General features: G+C 39.3%; 1 protein-coding gene across 1 annotated transcript in view; it reads right to left on the bottom strand.

Moving 5' to 3' along the window:
- Positions 1–4,672: 4,672 nt before the first annotated feature.
- Positions 4,673–19,928, bottom strand: part of BMX (BMX non-receptor tyrosine kinase) — a 54,927-nt gene continuing 39,671 nt past the window's right edge. The window contains exons 15-19 of the mRNA XM_003261082.3: positions 17,758–17,974; positions 16,833–16,897; positions 13,033–13,151; positions 11,157–11,314; positions 4,673–5,121 (exon numbers count right to left, since the gene is read on the bottom strand). Of these exons, the coding sequence (XP_003261130.1) occupies positions 5,047–5,121; positions 11,157–11,314; positions 13,033–13,151; positions 16,833–16,897; positions 17,758–17,974 (634 nt within the window). The 3' untranslated portion in view covers positions 4,673–5,046. The remainder of the gene's footprint in view (positions 5,122–11,156; positions 11,315–13,032; positions 13,152–16,832; positions 16,898–17,757; positions 17,975–19,928) is intronic.

Genomic DNA, 19,928 nt, shown 5'->3' with positions numbered 1-19,928 from the left:
AAAAAAGTTATGTACCGAGTGTATACACCATCAGATTAGGAACCAAACCTGATGCTGCTTTTATATTTCTCACAGTCACTACCCCAGTGTGAGCACAGCATTTCTTAGATACCTGAAGATTGGTTAAAACTAGATGAAATAGATTAACATATCTAAACTCTACGCATTAACTCATTCTATGTGGTGACCAGCATAATGTTACAATGACTTTGTACTTCATAAATTCTCTATGGTAATGGTGGATCAATTAGCCAAGTGAAGGGAAGATGACTTTCATAATCTATTAAATAACCTCAAAATAAGGGTCATTTGGGGCTCTTTGATGTCTTAATTATCTGATACCCAGGTAGCAGAGATAGAGTTCTTTGTTATTTTACGAGATACAATCAACATTTCGCATCACCATCTGCATCATCCTGCCATTCACTGGGCCCACAGCTTGGGGCAACATACAATATAATTTACTCCTCGGCTAAGCAACCATTTCATAGACAGTTTTTTCTTTTATCTTGCGTATGTCCCATCTTCTCTAATATATCATGAAAATCTTCTGTCAAGCTACTGCTATCTAAACATCCTTTGTAGTTGCCACAAGGTCTTTATGAAGTTCATAAACTTGGTTCAACACAGTGCAAGAATAATTTCTGCAGGAACCAATTTCATCATCTAACACCTTCAAAAGAGCCTCCCTAGACATGGCAAAGGACCCATGTGCATGTGACATAGTGTCCAACTGTAACACAGAAAGAAAAACCTGCTTATTTCCGTAACTTAATTTTGGGGTTTTCTCCAGAACAGTTCTCACTGTGCCCACCAGGTAACGCTTGTGGTCCTTCTCCTGTGTAGCAGCATCCTCTGAAAGGATGGAGACTCTACAAAGAGGGACTGGTGCCTGGGCCTAGGGTGGAAGTTGGCAAACAATGGCCCATGGGCCAAATCCCTCCCATCACATTTTTTGTTTTGTTTTGTTTTGTTTTGTTTTATTCTGTTCTGTTTTGAGACGGAGTCTTGCTCTGTCGCCCAGGCTGGAGTGCAGTGGCGCGATCTTGGCTCACTGCAACCTCTGCCCCCTGGGTTCAAGTGATTCTCCTGCCTCAGCCTCCCGAGTAGCTGGGACTACAGGTGTGTAGTCCAGCTAATTAGTACAGCTAATTTTTTGTATTTTTTAGTAGAGATGGGGGTTTCACCATTTGGCCAGGCTGGTCTCAAACTCCTGACCTCAGGTGATCTGCCTGATTTGGCCTCCCCAAGTGCTGGGATTACAGGTGTGAGTCATTGCGCCCGGCCACCCCACCACCTGTTTTTGTCTGGCCTGTGAACTAAGAGTGATTTTTACATTTTTAAGTGGTTGAAAAAAATTAGAATAAGATTTCATGATAAATGAAAATGATATGAAATTCAAATTTCAGTGTCCATAAATAAAGTTTTATTGGAGCCCAGCCACACCCATTCATTTTCATATTGTCTAGGGCTGCTTTCATGCTACAGAGCAGAGCTGAGTAGTTGAAGTAGAGACGGCATGGCCCACAAAGCCATTTACAGACAAACTTTGCCAAACCCTGGGCTATAAGGAAGCAAGGATTAAATGAAACTGCAAATGCAAAAGGGCCGTTGTGGAGCTCACAGACCAGAGAAACGTAGTGATCAGGCCAGAAAGGGCAGGTGCTAGCTTCCTCTTCTCTGGTGTCTCTCAATGAGCTATTCTTCCTCATTTGAGACCCTCCTCCCTCCACATTTAGGTAAAGATGGGGCCTTAGGTCCAATCTCTCCTCTTCATAAACCCACTCCCAAGATAGAATAAAAACTGAGAAACTCAACTTGCTAAATCTACTGTGTTGGAATCTTAATGAACTCAAGTAGATATGAGGTGAGTTTTGCCAGACCCTCTTGACTTTGTGTTTGACTTCTGGCAGGTCAGAAAATGCTCAGCAAGGCAAGGAGGCATCTGTTGGATGTTACCTGGCAAGTGATTTATCTGAACTTGCTCTGCAGCCTGCCCTTTGGGAAAGTTTCTTACCACATAGTCTTCCTTTTTCTTCACTGCCAAAAGAGTGTAGGCTGACACTTGGTTTAAGATAACAACAGTAAATTCTGCATATCATCACTAAACACAGTTATACAGCATTAAAAAATCATTATGCACGTTTGAAATACTATGAATAGGGCCGGGCGCGGTGGCTCACGCTTGTAATCCCAGCACTTTGGGAGGCCGAGGCGGGCGGATCACGAGGTCAGGAGATCGAAACCACGGTGAAACCCCGTCTCTACTAAAAATACAAAAAATTAGCCGGGCGTGGTGGTGGGCGCCTGTAGTCCCAGCTACTCGGAGAGGCTGAGACAGGAGAATGGCGTGAACCCGGGAGGCAGAGCTTGCAGTGAGCCGAGATTGCGCCACTGCACTCCAGCCTGGGCGACAGAGCGAGACTCCGTCTCAAAAAAAAAAAAAAAAAAAAAAAGAAATACTATGAATAGTGTTCTTTTACTTGGCTCCTCCTAGCGTCACTGGACTTGTTTTCTGATAAACCTCTAGTGGTACCTTAAATTGCTGCCTGACTTGATTTTTGCAGCTAGGCTTCTAAGCAGGGCTTTGGCCTCTTTTCATAGTAAACAATTCTGTATTGTTTGCATTTTTGCAACAAGCGTGTATTTTGTTATAAAGAGGATTATTTTTAAAAGGTAAATATACAAAAATAAGAAGAAGAAAGGAAAAAAATCTTCAAGAGGGAGACCAGAAAGAGCCAGCTTGTGCATGAGCTCATCCTCTGAGTGGGGAAACAGTCTGTGGTGCAGGAAAGGCTGGCACCCCCATCGGACTGTGGGTCCATTGAGAAAGAGGGTTTGGGTCACCTGTTCTTTCTTTTCTTTTGGGTAGGAAAAAACCTAGCATACAGTCAACACTACAAAAAAAACTACAAAAATAAAATATACAAATGCCCTAGTGATTATTTTGAGTTACATTTAATTATAAATTGAGATTTGCGTACCTCTGTAAAAAATAGAAGACTGTTAACGAGTGTCAATTCTCTGTTGAAATGAAGGAATTATTAATGAAATGTCGAGAAACAAATAAGCAAGAGGGAGCATTGAAACTAGCTGGTGGCTGAAGGACAGAGTGGGATGAGAGAGGATATAAGTGTCTCTGAGAGATTATTGACTGATCTCTGGAAGATAGCAGCAGGGTTTAATTGGGGTGTCCCTTCATTGTAATGGTGCCCTCTGCAGAATCTGTCTCTCCCTTCTTGACATTATAGAAAAGACAGTGGAATACTCGGAAAGAGGTTAAAACCTGTGGGTTCACTAGCAGGCTGCAAAGAAGGGCATCCGCAGGTACTGTTTTAAAGCTGAAATACTATTTAGTAATAGGCATGAGAAGCTAAAATAGTACTTCTATATTTTTGTGTTAAGATAGCAGACTGAAATAGAAACTTCAGTTATCAAACTAGCCAGAAGCCCCAGATCCCCAAACTCAAGGATTTAAGATGATTAGACAGATGGTCACCAAAATTAGTCCACAAGTAGAAGAATTTACAGCACCATATCATACATAGTTCATCCGAATTTCTACCAACTTCACTGGGCAACCATCAGTCATTTTATCTCCCTCAATGACTCTTGTTATCTTCAGACCTGAAACTGATTTGGAGACCATGGGGCCCACAAGCCTCATCAGAGTAACGTGTTCATTGAGTACACATGTAGACGTGAGAATCTCCACTTTCCCCTTTTTTCTCTTGGTAAAATGTTCACAAATGTGCAGGTAACACCTGCTACTCCAGCCATTCAGGCCTTAAATCTGCAGCTCTACATTTCGTATCCAGGTCTTGAGATTTGGGAAATAGAAAATTTTTATCTAAAAAATGAAAGTACTTTTGGTTATCAAACTCAGACATTGAAATGAAAGTGCAGTTATGTCATTCTCCCCCTTTAAATTATGTATTCATCTCTTGAAACTGTTCACTATTGCCACAAGTAGATATATATTACACTAATAATACCACATTGGACACTATATCTCATACCGTAAACCATAATGATATATATCTAATCAATAACCAATGTTATTTCTTTAAATAAATAAAAATTTCTGACAAACAACTCTGTATCAACCCACTCTCTGTCCCTTTGTTTTTGTCTTTACAACTCCTCTTGCAACTGCTGCTAATCAAAGTGTGGATTCTAGGCAACTTGAGTCTTTGCTCCCAGGTTATAATCCTTAAACTTGACCCAAATAAACTGTCTACTTAAAAAAAAAGATGATTAGAAAGCAACAATGTAAATAATTCTAGAAATTGTACCTTAGCATCTTAAAAAAATTTGCTTTATGTGAAACATATTTAATATATTATTTAATATTATTTAATTTTAGTTTTATACATGACATAAAGAGTCATTGTACTAATCTGGGTATTAGACAAGAATTGTGCCATTTGGATTGGATAATGGACCACCTAATGATACCCCACCATATAATGAGGTCCCCTAGGGCAGTTCAGAACAACTGCTTCAGTAACAGCTGGGAGTTGGCTAAAAATACAAATTCACAGGCTGCACTCAGACCTCCTCCGCCAGGTTTTGTGGAGGTAGTTTCTAGGAATCTTTTCATGAACTCTGCATTTGATTATCATGCCTACTGAAGTTGGAAAACATTGAAATATCAAGACAAGTGTCCACATTTCTGTACTTGGTAGTATATTTAATTGTTGTGACAATGACAATATAAAGAAAGGAATGCATATCCAATAAGTAATTTTTCAGTTCTGCTCAGTCTTTACACATGAACGGTGTCTATATTGCAGTCTGAAAATGTGCTTCTGCTATAGGCTGGAACGTGTTATATCAGGAGCAGCATAAACAAAATTACTAATTCGATCTAAATTTCAAGGAAATCTTTTGTTTCCTGCCTTGTTCATTTCTAAATAATAGACAATACAGAGAACACTATTAAAAACTAGCTAAATTACATTATGCCTTGCTACTTTCCTTAAAATGAATGAAAATGCTGGCCAGCATCTGTATTCATTCTTATCAGCACTCCTAATTTCTTCTTCAATGCTTGTCTTTTTCCCGAAGTGGTTCAATGGAAGACAGGAGTTGCTGAAATGTGGGACGCTTTTCTGGAAGCTAAACAAAAACAAGAAACCCAGTGTTTTAGATGATGAAAGTTATGATCAATGATAAAATATATAAAATATTTACATCTAAGTCCTAAAGCTAGCAACTTTTAAAATGTGGAAACACAACAGACATTTCAATTGAGGTCAGAAATAAGGCAAGGACGCTCACTATAATAACCACTCTTAACATTATGTTGAAGGTGTTAACCAATGCAATTGGAAAGCAAGAACAATTAGAGCCCCAATAATTGGAAAAGAAAAAGTCTCTTTATTTGCAAGCATTTTAGTGTATACCTGGAAAATCTGAGAGTATCAGTGTTAGAACAGTCTTAAAGAATAAAGGAATTCACTAGGAGAGCAGGATATAAAATTAACATACAAAATCAATAGCCTTCACATATACCTACAGTAACCACTTAGAAGTTATCATGGAAGAGAAAACCCCATTTATAATAGCAACGCCACCAAAATAAAACACTAAAAAAAGTCTCCCCCTCTAAAATGGGGACGACTTTAAAACAGTGCTGAAAAATGCAAATGTAGACTTGACTATATAAAAAAGCATCCCTGGCCAGGCACAGTGGCTCACGCCTGTAATCCCAGCACTCTGGGAGGCTGAGGTGGGTGGATCACTTGAGGCCAGGAGTTCGAGACCATCCTGAACAACATGGCGAAACCCTGTCTCTACTAAAAATACAAAAATTAGCCAGCTGTGGTTGTGCACAACTGTAGTCCAAGCTACTCGGGAGGCTGGGACATGAAAATCACTTAAGCCTGGAAGGTGGAGATTGCAGTAGGCCTAGATCATACCACTGCATTCCAGCCTGAGTGATAGAGCAAGACTCTGTCTTAAAAAAAAGCTTCCCTCGTTCTAGACTAGGACAAGTCAGTATCATAAAGATGTCAAATTTCCCAACTTAAAATACAAACTAAATACAATCTCCTCAAAAATATGAATGAGTTTGTTTCAAGCTAAACAAATTGATTCTTTAGTTTATAGAATAAAAAATATGTAAAAATGGCTAAGAAATTATACAGTAAGGTGAGCAATGAGGGGTGCTAGCCTACCTAGTATTCAAACATATCATAAAGTCTCTACAGAATCAGAGCAGTGTGGTGCTAGCACATGAACAAAGAGACCAAAGAACAGAAGAGGAAGTCTCCAAATAGATTCAAGTACATATGGAAATTTAGTATAATATTAGGGTGGCATTTCACCACCATTAAGGTGGTATCTCATTCCTGGTGATAAGACGGTCTTTTAATAAATAGGGCTGCCAACAACAGAATAATCCCATAAAATTATATATTTGGAGCCATATTTAATACCATATACCATAACAAACACAAACTATATCAGAAACATAAATGGAAAATAATGCAATCATAAAAGTACTAGAGGAAAATCCGGGCAAAAGTCATTATAATTTGGGCATGAGAAAGCCTATCTATGACAATTTCCAGAAGCAATGAAAACAAATGTTGATATATTCAGCTATATTAAGAAAAACTTCTGCATGGTCAAAAAAAGAAAAAAAAACCCACCCACCCTCAATCAAATAAAGCTGATAACTTAAAGTGTTACTCTCCCTAATTTGTAAAGAGATCTTTAAAACCTGATAGAAAAAAGAAAAAAGACATGACAGATAGTTCAGAAAGATACAAAATGACCCTTAAAAACATGAAAAGAGGCTCAACCTCATAATTAAAGATATATATATATTAAAGCTGCACTAAGATGTCATCAAGCTTTCACTTATCAGATTGGCAAGAATTCTTCAAAAGCTTGACAATGCACTCCATTGGTGAGGTTGTAAGAAAACAGGTACCCTCTTACATTGCTAGTGAGGCAACGCCTATGGAGAGGAGAAGTTCATATGCTACTTTTTCTTTGTAAGAGAGAAAGGGAAGCAAGAAAACACACATCTATACATATGCTTGTTTTTGCATACAGAAATACCAGAAGGATGAATCAAAATCTAATGAAAATTGTGAATGTTCTTTCAATCTCTATGAATTGGGAAAGTCACAAAATAAAATCTAAAAAAGGAGAGAAAACCCAAATCTATAAGCTCTGCTTATTAGGTGCAATGCTTTAACTGGATATTGTTGTCTCAGTGCAAACCCCTCTTCACAGATTCTGCCACAATTCACACGCTTTTATGAACCAACCGTGAGAAGAAGGCAGTTCCTCCCGACTCAGGGCCCCTGTCCATCCTACGGTGCAGTCATATTCCCAGGAGCTAGAGTAGGGAGGGCCAGGGAGGTTCTGGGCTTCAACTGAAAAACACTTGTCTGCTCTTCTTCATCTGACAGATGACAGCAGTAAGTCAGCCTGGTTGTGACCAACTCTACCCAGACCCAGTCTGACCCTCTAGTGCTGCCTGATAATCTTAGACACAACATTTTTGTTTGTTTAAAAAGGCTTTATTCATTTTTTAATCAGGGAAAAGGACAATCTCAATGTCAATTTGTCACCTAATCATAAATTTGAACTTACAGGATTCGCTACCCTAGACACTGCACCTACTGACAACACAACTTAAAAATGAACTTCCTTCCATTCCCTAAAGTTGGATAGTTGCATGTTGAATGAATAAACAGAATCCCTTCCAACAGCTAACACTGGTACTTGGCCTAGGTGTAAGGACAAATAGCGAAACAGCAGCAAAAAAGGCCAAGAGCATTGTAACTTGATAGCCCAGCAAGTACAATCATTGTAACAAAGTTGTAGGCACCAAATTAAAAAAAAAAGCGGGGGCTCATCAGCATAAGAAACTTACACCAGTTTTGTGAGAGCACTCGTTGTGTGAGATCAACTACTCTGCCTGTGAACACATATGCCAATCCCAGTAGCTAACATTGAGGCAAAGGTCCCAAAATCCAACTAACTACACTGAATGCAAAATCCAAAGCTTTTATTTATCCAGGTCCTCTGAAACCTGGATATAAAACGGTTTCTTTTCAATGCACCATGAGGGTCCACTATAATGATTCAGTCATATTTGGATTGAGTAACGCACCTGAGATACCTTTTCCACTATTCCTGTCTGAATACGGAAATGTGTAACTACTCAGTTCATGCACTAACTGTGTTAAAAATTAGATTTACTATCAAGACTTTTTCTAAACTCACACAGCATTAACAGTTAACTGTAATACAGCTTCCTCAGAATGCCCAAACAGAAAATATTTTGTTCAGTCTTGTGGTGGCTGTGAGAAAACAAAACACAACTAAATCTGATTTTGCCACTATTTCAAATTTTAATCTAACTTTTGACCAAACTCATACCTTTCTGCCAAAATCCTTGAGTTGTAACTACTTTCAATGCTCTTAAACCATAGCTCCTACCAGTTTTACAGTGCTCCTTCCTGTGTCATCTGAATTTTTATCAAGAATTGAAGTCATGGTGTTATGATTACAAAGCTTTCTCTAGGTGACCACTGATTAAAGCCAAAGTAATTAACAATTCAAAGATGGCTTTCTAGAGACAGGAACAAAGCAGAAGGAGCTACTAACAATTTTATTACAATCCAGAAGAAACATGGTCTACTAGAAAGTTTCTACTAATCACAACACTTATGTCTTCCTCTCAGGACAGTCTTCACATAACCAGAGGGGAAAGAACATTATTCAAAAGTGTGGTAGAAACCTCAGTTAACAGGGAGAAGATGAAACCTTAAGAGCATAGAATACATCTACAAATTGGGGAAGAGGGTGACCCTGGCTGGCTATTTATAAAGGACCACAGTTTCTCCCTATGGACCAATACTGTCTACAAAATCAACTGTGCCTTAATTATTGCTTACTTTAAATTACATTTTTACAGAGCTACGTAATAGTACCTGATACAGAAAAGCAATCACATAAGGAAGCATTTATTTGAAGTTTAACATGAAATCATACAAATAAAATGTGTATAAACAAATCCATATTGAGTCATAACACAGACAGCAAAGGACAAAGTAAAAACAAAGAAAACTAATTGGCAGCTATATACAGCTGGACACAACTGTGTCTGGTACACTAGAAAGTTTTTTACAAAATAATCATCTTAGATCAACAGAAGACCAATCTTCAACGTCGTCCTGCAAGATGGGTTACTTTAACGTCTCATCCTGTTTTCTCCAATGTTCTCCTTTAGTATGGCTGGTAATTGTTATGGTGATTGCCACCCCCTCGAGATGCCTTGCCATAAGTGCTCTGTTGGCCACTGTAGTCTGCATATCCCTGTCAATATCCATAGTTCCCATAGTCAACATTTGGGGTAGAAAAAGGTGGGGAAACCTTATATACTGTTCCAAATGCCATAGGGTGGGAAATTACAGAGTGCTCATATTCCAGGCGATAATTTAAGGCTAAACGAAAAATATTGTTATATGATGCAATCAGCAACTCTTCCAAAGTGGGACTCCAGGCTCCGGTACAAGAGTTTAGAAACTATTTAAGTAGTGTGCGTCACTTTATTCTTAGCACCAAGCGTACTGCCTGGTGCATAGCTGCTTTGTGTATATATATATATACACACAAAAAAATTATTAATAGCAAACAGCACTGTGTACCAGGCACTGTCCTAAGGACTTTATAATGTTAATTCATTCAATCCACCCAAAAATTCTATGAGGTAAGTATTACATTACAGCGAAGCACAGAGATAATAATAGGAGGTTTGTACAAGGTCATATAACTAGTAAGTGATCACGACAGGATTCAACCCAGGTATTCTGATTCCAGAACCCACAGGCTTAACCATTACAGCAATTTGCCTTTTCCTAGCGAATGAATGAATGCAGCATTAGGCCCTTTATCATTGAGGAAGTACCATATAATGATTATGAACATGGGCTCTTAGAATAATGTTCTCAAAAGCCTCCTTTTATCATGTTACTGCTCAAAAGTCTTCAGTGGCTCCTCATCGCCTATAAAAACCAAAACTCTCACTTGTCTCCTTGTTATTCACCTTGTAGAACCTGAACCAGACCTACTCTTCCAAACTTACCTCCAGCCCTTCCAACAATAGCACCAGCCTAGCGTGCCATGCTCGTTCCTGCCTCCACACCTTTGCTTGTGCTGTTCTCACCTGGACACCCTTTTTACAATGTCTCCACTCATATACTTGGGAAATTTTGTAGAGATTTCCTGCTTCAGCTCAGGCACCAATGCATTCAAGAAGCTGCTTTCTCTCAGGAAGCTGGTTTCTCTTTCCTCTGAGCGCTTCTTGTATTAGGTTGGTGCAAAAGTAATCACATTTTTTGCCATTGAAAGTTATGGCAAAAACCTTGTCTTTCTAATCTGGGCACATAATTATAAACTGCTTGGTGTTTTCAGTCCCATTTTGTGTGTGTGTGTGTGTGTGTGTGTGTGTGTGTGTGTAAAGACTTTGAGTTCAGTGAGGGCACAAACGGAGCCTCATACTTCCTTAACAACCTCCATTAGTTCTATGAACTTAGTGGATGCTTTGCAAATTAATCCCCTGAAACTTCAGCTCCATGTCTTCCCCATAAGCTACCCTTATCTTCTACCTGCATGGAATGCTTTTATTCAGTGTTTGGGAGGCAGGGGGAGAGAAGACGGGATAGTGTCCATTATGTGTTTTCTACGTGCGGTTAGATGTTTTCTGCTACTCATTTTCTACTTGAGGAGCTCCATGGTGTCGCAGTTAAGAACAGGGACCCTGGCACTAGCTAGTCTACCTCTTACTAGCTATGTGACCTTGGGCAAGTCACTTAACCTTTCTGAGTCTCTGTTTACTCTTCTGTTAGTTTTAGCAATGATAGTACTTACCTCAGTGTGTTTCCCGATGCATAAGTAAGTTAGTATTTATAGTGTTCTTAGAACACTGCTGTATATAAGTTGTTCAGTAAATTGTTTGGCACCCGCATGTTTTCGATTACAAACATTTTAGGGCAGGAGCTGAGGGCCATTTTCTCCTGCTCTGTACCAGGTGCTTTCCCTCAAAAAAGCTTTGTCCCAGTGGTGATGCAGTAATCACCCCGGATATGCCTGAGACCCTTTCTAGCCCACCCAGAGAATACACTTGCCTCGTGCCAGCAGCTGTACATGATCTGGTAGATGGTGTCCGATGCCAGGTGGGGCCGGTAAAGCCTGTGGCCCTGGGAGACCTTCAGAACCACCTGGGAGTTGTCATACAAGTCATAGGGCTGCTTCCCCAGGCTGAACACCTCCCACATCAGGATCCCTGCACCACACCAAGAGGTGGCCCAGATAAAAAAGGAAGAGAGCTGTTATCAGAAACTACAGGGTTCGTGGAGTGAGTTTCACACAACAGGTCAGGAAGGCTATGGGTCAGAGCGAGGGATCCCTGGGAAATGAGTCCCAGCGAAATGAGCAGAGCTTGGAAGGTGAGCCTGTGCCATTGCTTCTGGAGCCTGGGGTTTCTTCCCCATGTTCCCTGATACCTGTACATCTGTGCTGGCTGGAAAATGGGTGAATGGCAAGGGCAGCCACAGAGGAACCGCTTGGGGCCAAGACATAATTCTTGAGCTAGTCCTGTGAAGTGTGAGTTGTCAGCCTCACAGTGACAACTACCTGTGTAGTGAGCTCCTGCCCCAACCCTTATGAATGAGTGGTTGATGTCCTCACCCTTTGTGTCTCTCGGCTTTGGCAGCTGCGTGCAACAATTTCATTGCACAATCAGATTACACTTCAGTGGAAATCTCAAGATAAAATCATTGACAACATTCTCCTTTCTATTGCTGCAGTGGTTCCTAATCTCATATGGGTCAGGCGCCCTTTTGGGAATCTGATGAAAGCCACTGGCCGCCTTTGGGAAAGTGAATACACAGCATTTTTGTGTTCAGTTTCAGTATGTTCACAGTCCCCCAAAACTCATCCAGGAAATTGCAGTCCCCAGGTTAAGAAATCTCGGTTCTGGTCATGGTGGTCAGGAGGGTGGCATTTGGGATCAGTTAGGCATGGCCTTTGAAGTTGACTTCTGTCACTTACAGGCGGGATGTTTCTCAACCCCTCTCAGCCTCAGGTTCTCCATCTATAAAATGGGATATTTGCACCTCATGGACTTGCTGTGAGGATTAAATAGGATAAAACACGTAAAGCACTTAAAAGAGCACTGAGATGTTTCAAGTGCTCTCTAAATGGTGGCAGTTGTGCTGTGTTGGCCAAGGTCAGAAAATTTCAACAGTCAGCCAGTTTCAAATATTTATAATAAAGCAACCTTATAAATTTTATGGCTGCTTTTTTCTTTTAAATCACACAGTCTAAAACAACCATCCAAAAGAATGCAGTTTCCTCATAACTTTCTCTTTGGAAGGCTACACACTTATTTCAAAATATCTGTGGGGTTCTTTTTTGGGAATTGCTATCAGAGGCCCTGATTCATTTTGGGTATCCTCACTGGGATATATTGTTTAAGCATGAATTTAGTGTAAACACTAAGAATTGGTCAGCGCAGAAGGGAATGGCTATCCCATTATTTTCATGCAGAAAATTGATGTCTTTTCAACGTTTGGGGCTTAGCAAAAACTCAGATTTAGCTTTCAATGACTCCTTTTAAAAAACTATTTGAAATCTTCACTGGAAAAACTTTCATCCCCTTTGATGTTTCTAAAGACAGGGTCTTAACTGTGTTGCCCCGGCTGGACTTGAACTCCTGGGTTCAAACAATCCTTCCACCTCAACCTCTGAGTAGATTTATCCCTTTTGATTTTATGAGAAAGTGCTAGCAGGATGTAAATTACAAAATGTGTAGAAGACATCCTAACACCAAACCCAAGAAAATAAATCACCCTTTTCAACAGCTTGCTTCTCTCAGGCTGTATGTGTAACTTTGTAAGTGTTCAAGGGCCCTTTTAAAATGGACGTTGCTACTCTTGTGGTTTCCTGTTGTGGAAGTAAGCTTAAGAAACAGGGCCAGGTCGTATGTGGCCACATCCTTACCAAATGCCCATACGTCTGACTTGCTGCTGTATTTGAAGTAATGAAACACCTCTGGAGCTGACCACTTGACTGGAAACTTTGTTCCGACTGAACTGACATACTGGTCATCAAGAACATACCTGCCAGGGAAAACACATCAACACAGACCTTAAGCCGTGCTGGTACAGGCTGGTGAAGGACACAGAAGCCACCCAGAGTCTCAGTCGACTGCGTCAGTTTTCTGGAACTTTTGCTTCCTTGCAATGTGTGGGCTTAGCTGGAGGCTGCTTATGGTTTGTAAGCATTTAAAAAATAATATCTAACTGAATATAACAAAACCTCAATGTAAAATGTTTGGTAAATATGGAAAAACACAAAAAAGTAAAAATAAAATTACTCAGAAACCCACCCTAAAGATAACCTGTAATTCTATCACTCAAAATACATTTTTGTTTGTACTTTCTGATCTTATTTCCCACATATATAAGTTGAACAAAATAGGGTTTCTGTTATATTTAATGGTATATCATGAGCATTTCCCCATATGGTTACATTTCTACTGCAGCATCATGTTTAATGGCTGAATACCATTCCCTCTTATTATTTCTTCTTATGGAAGGAATTAAACATAATTTGTTTAACCAGGTAAATTGCTTCTAATCTTCTGCTGTTATGAATAATGATGAACAAAAATATCCTATTGAGATATCAAAACCAAAATACATGTTGAAGAATGTTCACTAAACTCTTTGTTTGTAATAATGATAAAATGAAAGCAACCTCAGTGTTCCCAATGTTGAGGAGTAATTAAATATATTATGGCACACTAATACAATAGAATAGCATGTAGCCATTAAAAAATGAGATAACTCTTCACCAAAATAAAAAGGTGCTCATGGTATATGGTTATGTGCAAAAGAAAGTGTGTATAATGTGGTTCCATTTTTTTGTGTGTGGGAACAAGTAGTAAATGTGCATATTTGTGCAGTAATTGGATACACTTAAGAATGAGGTCTGAAAGGATACCCACCAAACATCTGAGCAGTGGGTTACTCCTAGCACTGAAAATGAGGGACAGATTCCGTCAGAGTATGTAGCTAGGCAGACATGAGCAGGGCAGGAGAAGTCCCCCACCCCCAACCCAGGAATATTAGGTGACCGTCAGGTAATAGTCAGGCAGTTGTTAACCATCTCTCTAAAATAATAATTGGTCGCAGCTGGTGCCAGGGAACGGCAGTCTCCCAACAGATAGAAAATACTTGAAGCTGATGATCAACAGCTTTCTGATATGATCTCAGGAGTTGGGCAACTGGGGTCAAACATGCGCAATAAAAGGCAAAATGATGGAGTTTAACTGGTATATGACCTTCCTCTAAGAATACTCGACTGGTAAAAGAAAAATGCACAACCTAAGTAAACACACTGTGCGTGCGGCCCCTCCCAAGTGCTGGCAGGCTACTGCTCATGCAGACAGCCCACCTCAAGGGAAGAATCAGGGGAGAAAAGATGCAAACTTTGGAATTATGCCAATGTATGAAACCCTAAGTCAAGGGCCAAGTAGGGCAGTTGGATCTCTCAAGTTGCCCTCTTGGCCCTCTTCCAAGTGTACTTTCCTTTCCTTCCTGCTCTAAAACCTTTTAATAAACTCTCACCCCTGCTCAAAAACTTGCCTCAGTCTCTCTCTCTGCCTTATGCCCCTCAGATGAATCCTTTCCTTTGAGGAGGCAAGAATTAAGTTGCTGCAGACCTTTACGGATTCACTGCTGCTAACAATTCTACTTTTTACTTTATACACTACTGCTATTTTTCTTATAATAAGTACATATTATTTATAGTATTAATAAAAGAGAACATCATATATTTGCCCACAAAAACCACAACAAAAACAAACACATAATGACTCTTAATTAGAGAAAATAGAACAACAGGAATTATGGCAATTGGAATTTTGGATACAATTTACACACCAAATGTTTTAGAGATCTCACTGTAATTTAAAATAGCTGGCTGGGAAGATCATTCTTCTAAATATTAACAATAATATTAATAAACTACACTTTCATAGGATTACATACAGTACATTCCATACTTTTCTCCCCAGAACCCCTCAGCTCTCCAGACACTACCAGATACCCAGACACTACCCTGGCACTCCTGGTTTGGGGATGCTCGTGGCTTAAACCTTCCTTCAAGCTAGTAGGAGCAGATGAAGTCACAGGCATCTAATTGATGTGGCCACAGAACTTCATAACCAACAGGGCTGGTACATGGCTTCCAGGATCTCTTACTCAGAGCAAGATCTCTTTTTCTTTGGATCTTTTTTTGGAAAAGTCTCCCTTTTCCAAAGCTACAGAGAACGTGAAAGCATGTTCCCTGGATGCTGGCGTAACAGCCAATATTCTTGCTTTTAGAGTAAAGGTGGGGATCAGTTCCCTTGACCTGGGAGCTTCTCCCTGCTTTAAGAACCTGTCAGCAGATTTTTTTTTTCTTGCTCTTGAGAAAGCTACACGTTTGGAGTGTCAGCGTAGGGGACTCAGTGTATGGTGGTTGGAGTGACGGTAGCTAGTACACAGCTAAAAGGACATCTTGCCAATATTTAGGGCTCCCAGAGGAATTACCATGGCTTCCACGGTATGTGCCACAAGGGTCAAAAAGCATCCCCTAACATTGAATTTTGGAGAAGACATTAAAAAAACAGATCCTCCTATGGCATTTTAGGGCAATGTTTGCTAACTATTAACCTGGCCTTGGTCAACTCTTCAGATCTCTTTTAAACTGCATTATTCACCTTCAGAATTACATATTGAGTCAGCACAACTTTATAGTTATATTTTGTCTCAATGTCAGGGATATCTACTTACCCTCTAGACTAAACTGTGGTCATTTTGAGAGCAGGGACTATCCTATTCATATCAGTATCTCCTGCAGGACTGAGGTATTCAGTAGGCACTCAATAAATGTTGAATAGAAAGGTTAATGTGTATGTCTTCATTTTCTTTGCAAAACTATGAAAATTTGCTCTGAGGCTTAAATAGTATTAGGATACAGGATTAAGGTAAAAGAAGACTTTAAAAAAAACGATCGTAATCAAAATAATTGTTCCACATCATTAAGTGGTGGTAGAGTGCCCATCAAGAGAATCTCAGAGTCTAGTTTTATGCCTTACTTTGTGATGCAGAAAATCTAATGATGTGACAACAAAAATTTTCCTAGTGTGAATGCTCTACCCATTTGAACATCAGGTTTTTTTTTTAAATGACAGACAAAGCGAGCTAGCAGATCCTTGATTGAGTTAAAAAATTATAAATATTTATCCATTCTTTTTTAATGGCTGAGTAGTACTCCAAAATGCTCGAGGGGATGGATACCCCATTCTCCATGATGCGATTATTTCACATTGTATGCCTGTATCAAAACATCACATGTACCCCATAAATATGTACACCTACTATGTACCCACACAAATTAAAAATTAAAAAAATTTAAAAGAAAGTAAAAAATTCCAATAATGTGGCTGTAACATATCTTATTTAAATTTAGGATCTTTCATGGAATTTATTTAGAAGTTTAGAAAGTATCAGATTGTTGAAAGAACTAAAAGTGACTTCAGATAATTTCTGAAGAACAATCCCATCTTATAAGTAAAGGAATGAGGTGAAACATGTTTCACAGGTAGTTAGAGGCAATATGGGAGGGACTTAGGTTTCTAAGCTCCCAATTCAGAGCACCTTCTATATCCCCACAAGGCCTTCAATTATGATGGTGTTCAAATGTGAATGGAAATCCCCCTTTCACTGGTTGCCCTTTTGGAATTGGCTTACCTTGTCATTCCAAAGTCAGATACTTTCACACAGAGATCTCTGTCCACCAAGCAGTTACGAGCAGCCTTTAAAGGAAAAACAAAATCACCAAGTAGTGAAAGTGACCAAGAATCTCCTGACGTTTTCCTCCTCTTCAGTAGAATTGTCAGCAAAATCTAAGATTACCTAGCACAACCCCCAAATGCTCTAAAGTTGTCTTTCTTTCCTTTGCAATTTTCAATTTTTCAAAATAAAAATGTTCTCCCATGAGTACTTTCAACCAAGCATCCATCCTTGTCAAACAACATGAAAAGGTATTACACTTTAAACACAGAACCTTAGCTTATCAAGGAAAGATGAGAAATTTCTAGAATCTCCCTTTCCACCACCAGATACCATGCATTCACAGATGCTTTGAAGGCATAAACGCTGCACCTGTGACTTAGGGACATGCTGGCCTAGTGTGAATGCAGGTCTACTGCTGAGCGCAAGAAAATCTCTAAAGATAAATCCCAGCGAATACCAAACACAGCACTCCCCACTCTCATTCTGATCCAAAGACCCACAAATTCTATTTCCTTTTTTTTTTTTCATTTTCAGTTATTGTATCAAATGGCTGCTTTAGCACTAAGCCCTTCCTGAAATAAAGGTCTAATGGTTTTGAGAAACACTAAATTGGCAAAAGTCTTTCCTTTCCATCTGTTCTCCTTCATACCACAACACAGCTATGTAGACCTTAACAGCTTATTTTATTCTCACTGTTCTTTCCATACTTCAAATATTTTTATATTGATTTTTGTAAAAATGTCATTTGCTTAAACAAGTCACAAGTGAGCAAAGTAAAAGTGATGGTGCCCTTCTTGCCTTCCCTACCAGTGACCCCATCTCCAGAAGTGGGAGTCATGGACTGCTTTCCTTTCTTTGAAATTCCAGTGGCTTTGCTTACCAAGTCCCGGTGTATGAATTGGTGGCTCTCCAAGAAGGCCATGCCTTCACAGACATCGTAGCACATTTCTAAGAGCTGGGAAGGTTCAAGTCCTTTTCCGTGACTCCTCAGGTAATTCAGCAAGCAGCCATTGCTTATATATTCAGTCACTATGTATATGGGGTATTCCTTTGAACACACTCCATAGAATTTAACCAGCTTGGGATGGCTGAGTTTCCTGGAAATAACAGATTTTCAAAGTTCAATGCTCCACACTCCATTTTCTACATGTACTGAAAAAGAGTTGCTCTCAGATTTCTGTTTGTTTTAATTCCCACTCCCACCCCCTTTCACTTGAACAGAGAAAGAGAGGGAAAAGTTTAGGATCTTATATTGCAAGCACAATTGCCTTTGGAGGCAAAAAAAAATTTCTGCCTCATATCAGACATTGGTGACTTCGGCAGCAATTTAGCAGCTTGTGAATGCTGTATTCAACTTTCCTACAGAGAATCAGGGTAGCAATGGTCTGTTGCACTAGAAACCCTGTTTAGTCTCATGACATCCTGGGAACGTCCATGACTTATTTAGAGGAAGCCACCCTTAAGAACAATCATTTCTCTTTTATTAACTTTCACATCGAAATATTTCATTCTAAAAAAGTATATGAGAATACGAAGGATGTAGGCTAAATGAAGTCAGATGAGGTTTGATTTTTTTCTTTTTTAAAAAAATTATTTTATTGTTTTCATTATTTTTGAATAATAAATTTATAAAATACTAACCATATGATGCAGCACTTCTGGTAGGTCATGATGGTAGGGACACTCAGATTTTTTTTTAATGAGATAATTTTCATTTTATTATGGCAGATGGTTTTACCGTACCTCTTCCCAGCACCCTTTTTAAAATGATAAAGTTAAGTAGAAGAAAATGGGGCATAATGTAGCTATGGGCTATTTATTTAGTAATCAGATGTTCCAGATGGAAGTGTTTAATCTTGCGAATTGAAGAGTCCTTTAGTGTTTCTTATTAATTTAAGTAATATCAACCTTAAACTTTGTACTAGCCTAGAGCTTAAAAGAAATCAAGCAAACCTTCCTGTAAAGTGTGATTCTTCTACCTTAATTACCTTTCTCATGATATCTTTTCTCATCTATCTTTTTTTCTATTTGTGAGATGCACAGGTTAAGCTAAATGTCTAGCGGGGTCTCTAGCAGTGTGCTGCCATATCACCTTTACTTCTCCAGACAGGCTCCCGAACTGCTGCTTTACTCATTTTACTGTCTTCACAGTTAAGCATAAAGCCTTTTGAAAGTACTTAGCAACTCCAATTACTCTTTCTTCTCTGTTCTACATTGCATTTCAGTGAATTTGGACACATTTTTTGGATTGACATGTACTTTACTCTTAGATTCTGAGCTGACTCTGAGTGATCCATTGTACAAACAAACAGTGCATTAGTGTAGTTGTTAATGAGTTTGGAGGTATTAACCTTTTTGGGGAGATTAGTCTTTTGTCTATAGTATGAATTACAAATAATTTTGCCCAGTTTGTCATTTGTCTTTTAGTTTGCATAGGGTTTTTATTTTGTTTTGTTGCCACGCAGAAGTTGATTTTTAAATTTTTTTTTTTATTATACTTTAAGTTCTGGGATACATGTGCAGAACGTGCAGGTTTGTTACCTATATATACATGTGCCATGGTGATTTGCTGCACCCATCAGCCCGTCATCTTCATTAGGTATTTCTCCTAATTCTATCTTTCCCCTACCCCCCCACTCCGCAACAGGCCCCAGTGTATGATGTTCCCCTCCCTGTGTCCATGTGTTCTCATTGTTCAACTCCCACTTATGAGTGAGAACATGCGGTGTTCGGTTTTCTGTTCCTGTGTTAGTTTGCTGAGAATGATGGTTTCCAGCTTCATCCATGTCCTTGCAAAGGACATGAACTCATTCTTTTTTATGGCTGCATAGTATTCCATGGTGTATATGTGCCACATTTTCTTTATCCAGTCTAACATTGATGGGCATTTGAATTGGTTCCAAGTCTTTGCTATTGTGATTAGTGCCGCAATACACATATGTGTGCATGTGTCTTTATAGTAGAATGATTTATAATCCTTTGAATATATACCCAGTACTGGGATTGCTGGGTCAAATGATATTTCTGGTTCTAGATCCTTGAGGAATCGCC

Source organism: Nomascus leucogenys, chromosome X, assembly GCF_006542625.1.
Source record: "Nomascus leucogenys isolate Asia chromosome X, Asia_NLE_v1, whole genome shotgun sequence".
Lineage (NCBI taxonomy): Eukaryota > Metazoa > Chordata > Mammalia > Primates > Hylobatidae > Nomascus > Nomascus leucogenys.
Note: the sequence above shows the minus strand (reverse complement) of the source record. Positions and strands in the feature narration are given on the sequence as shown.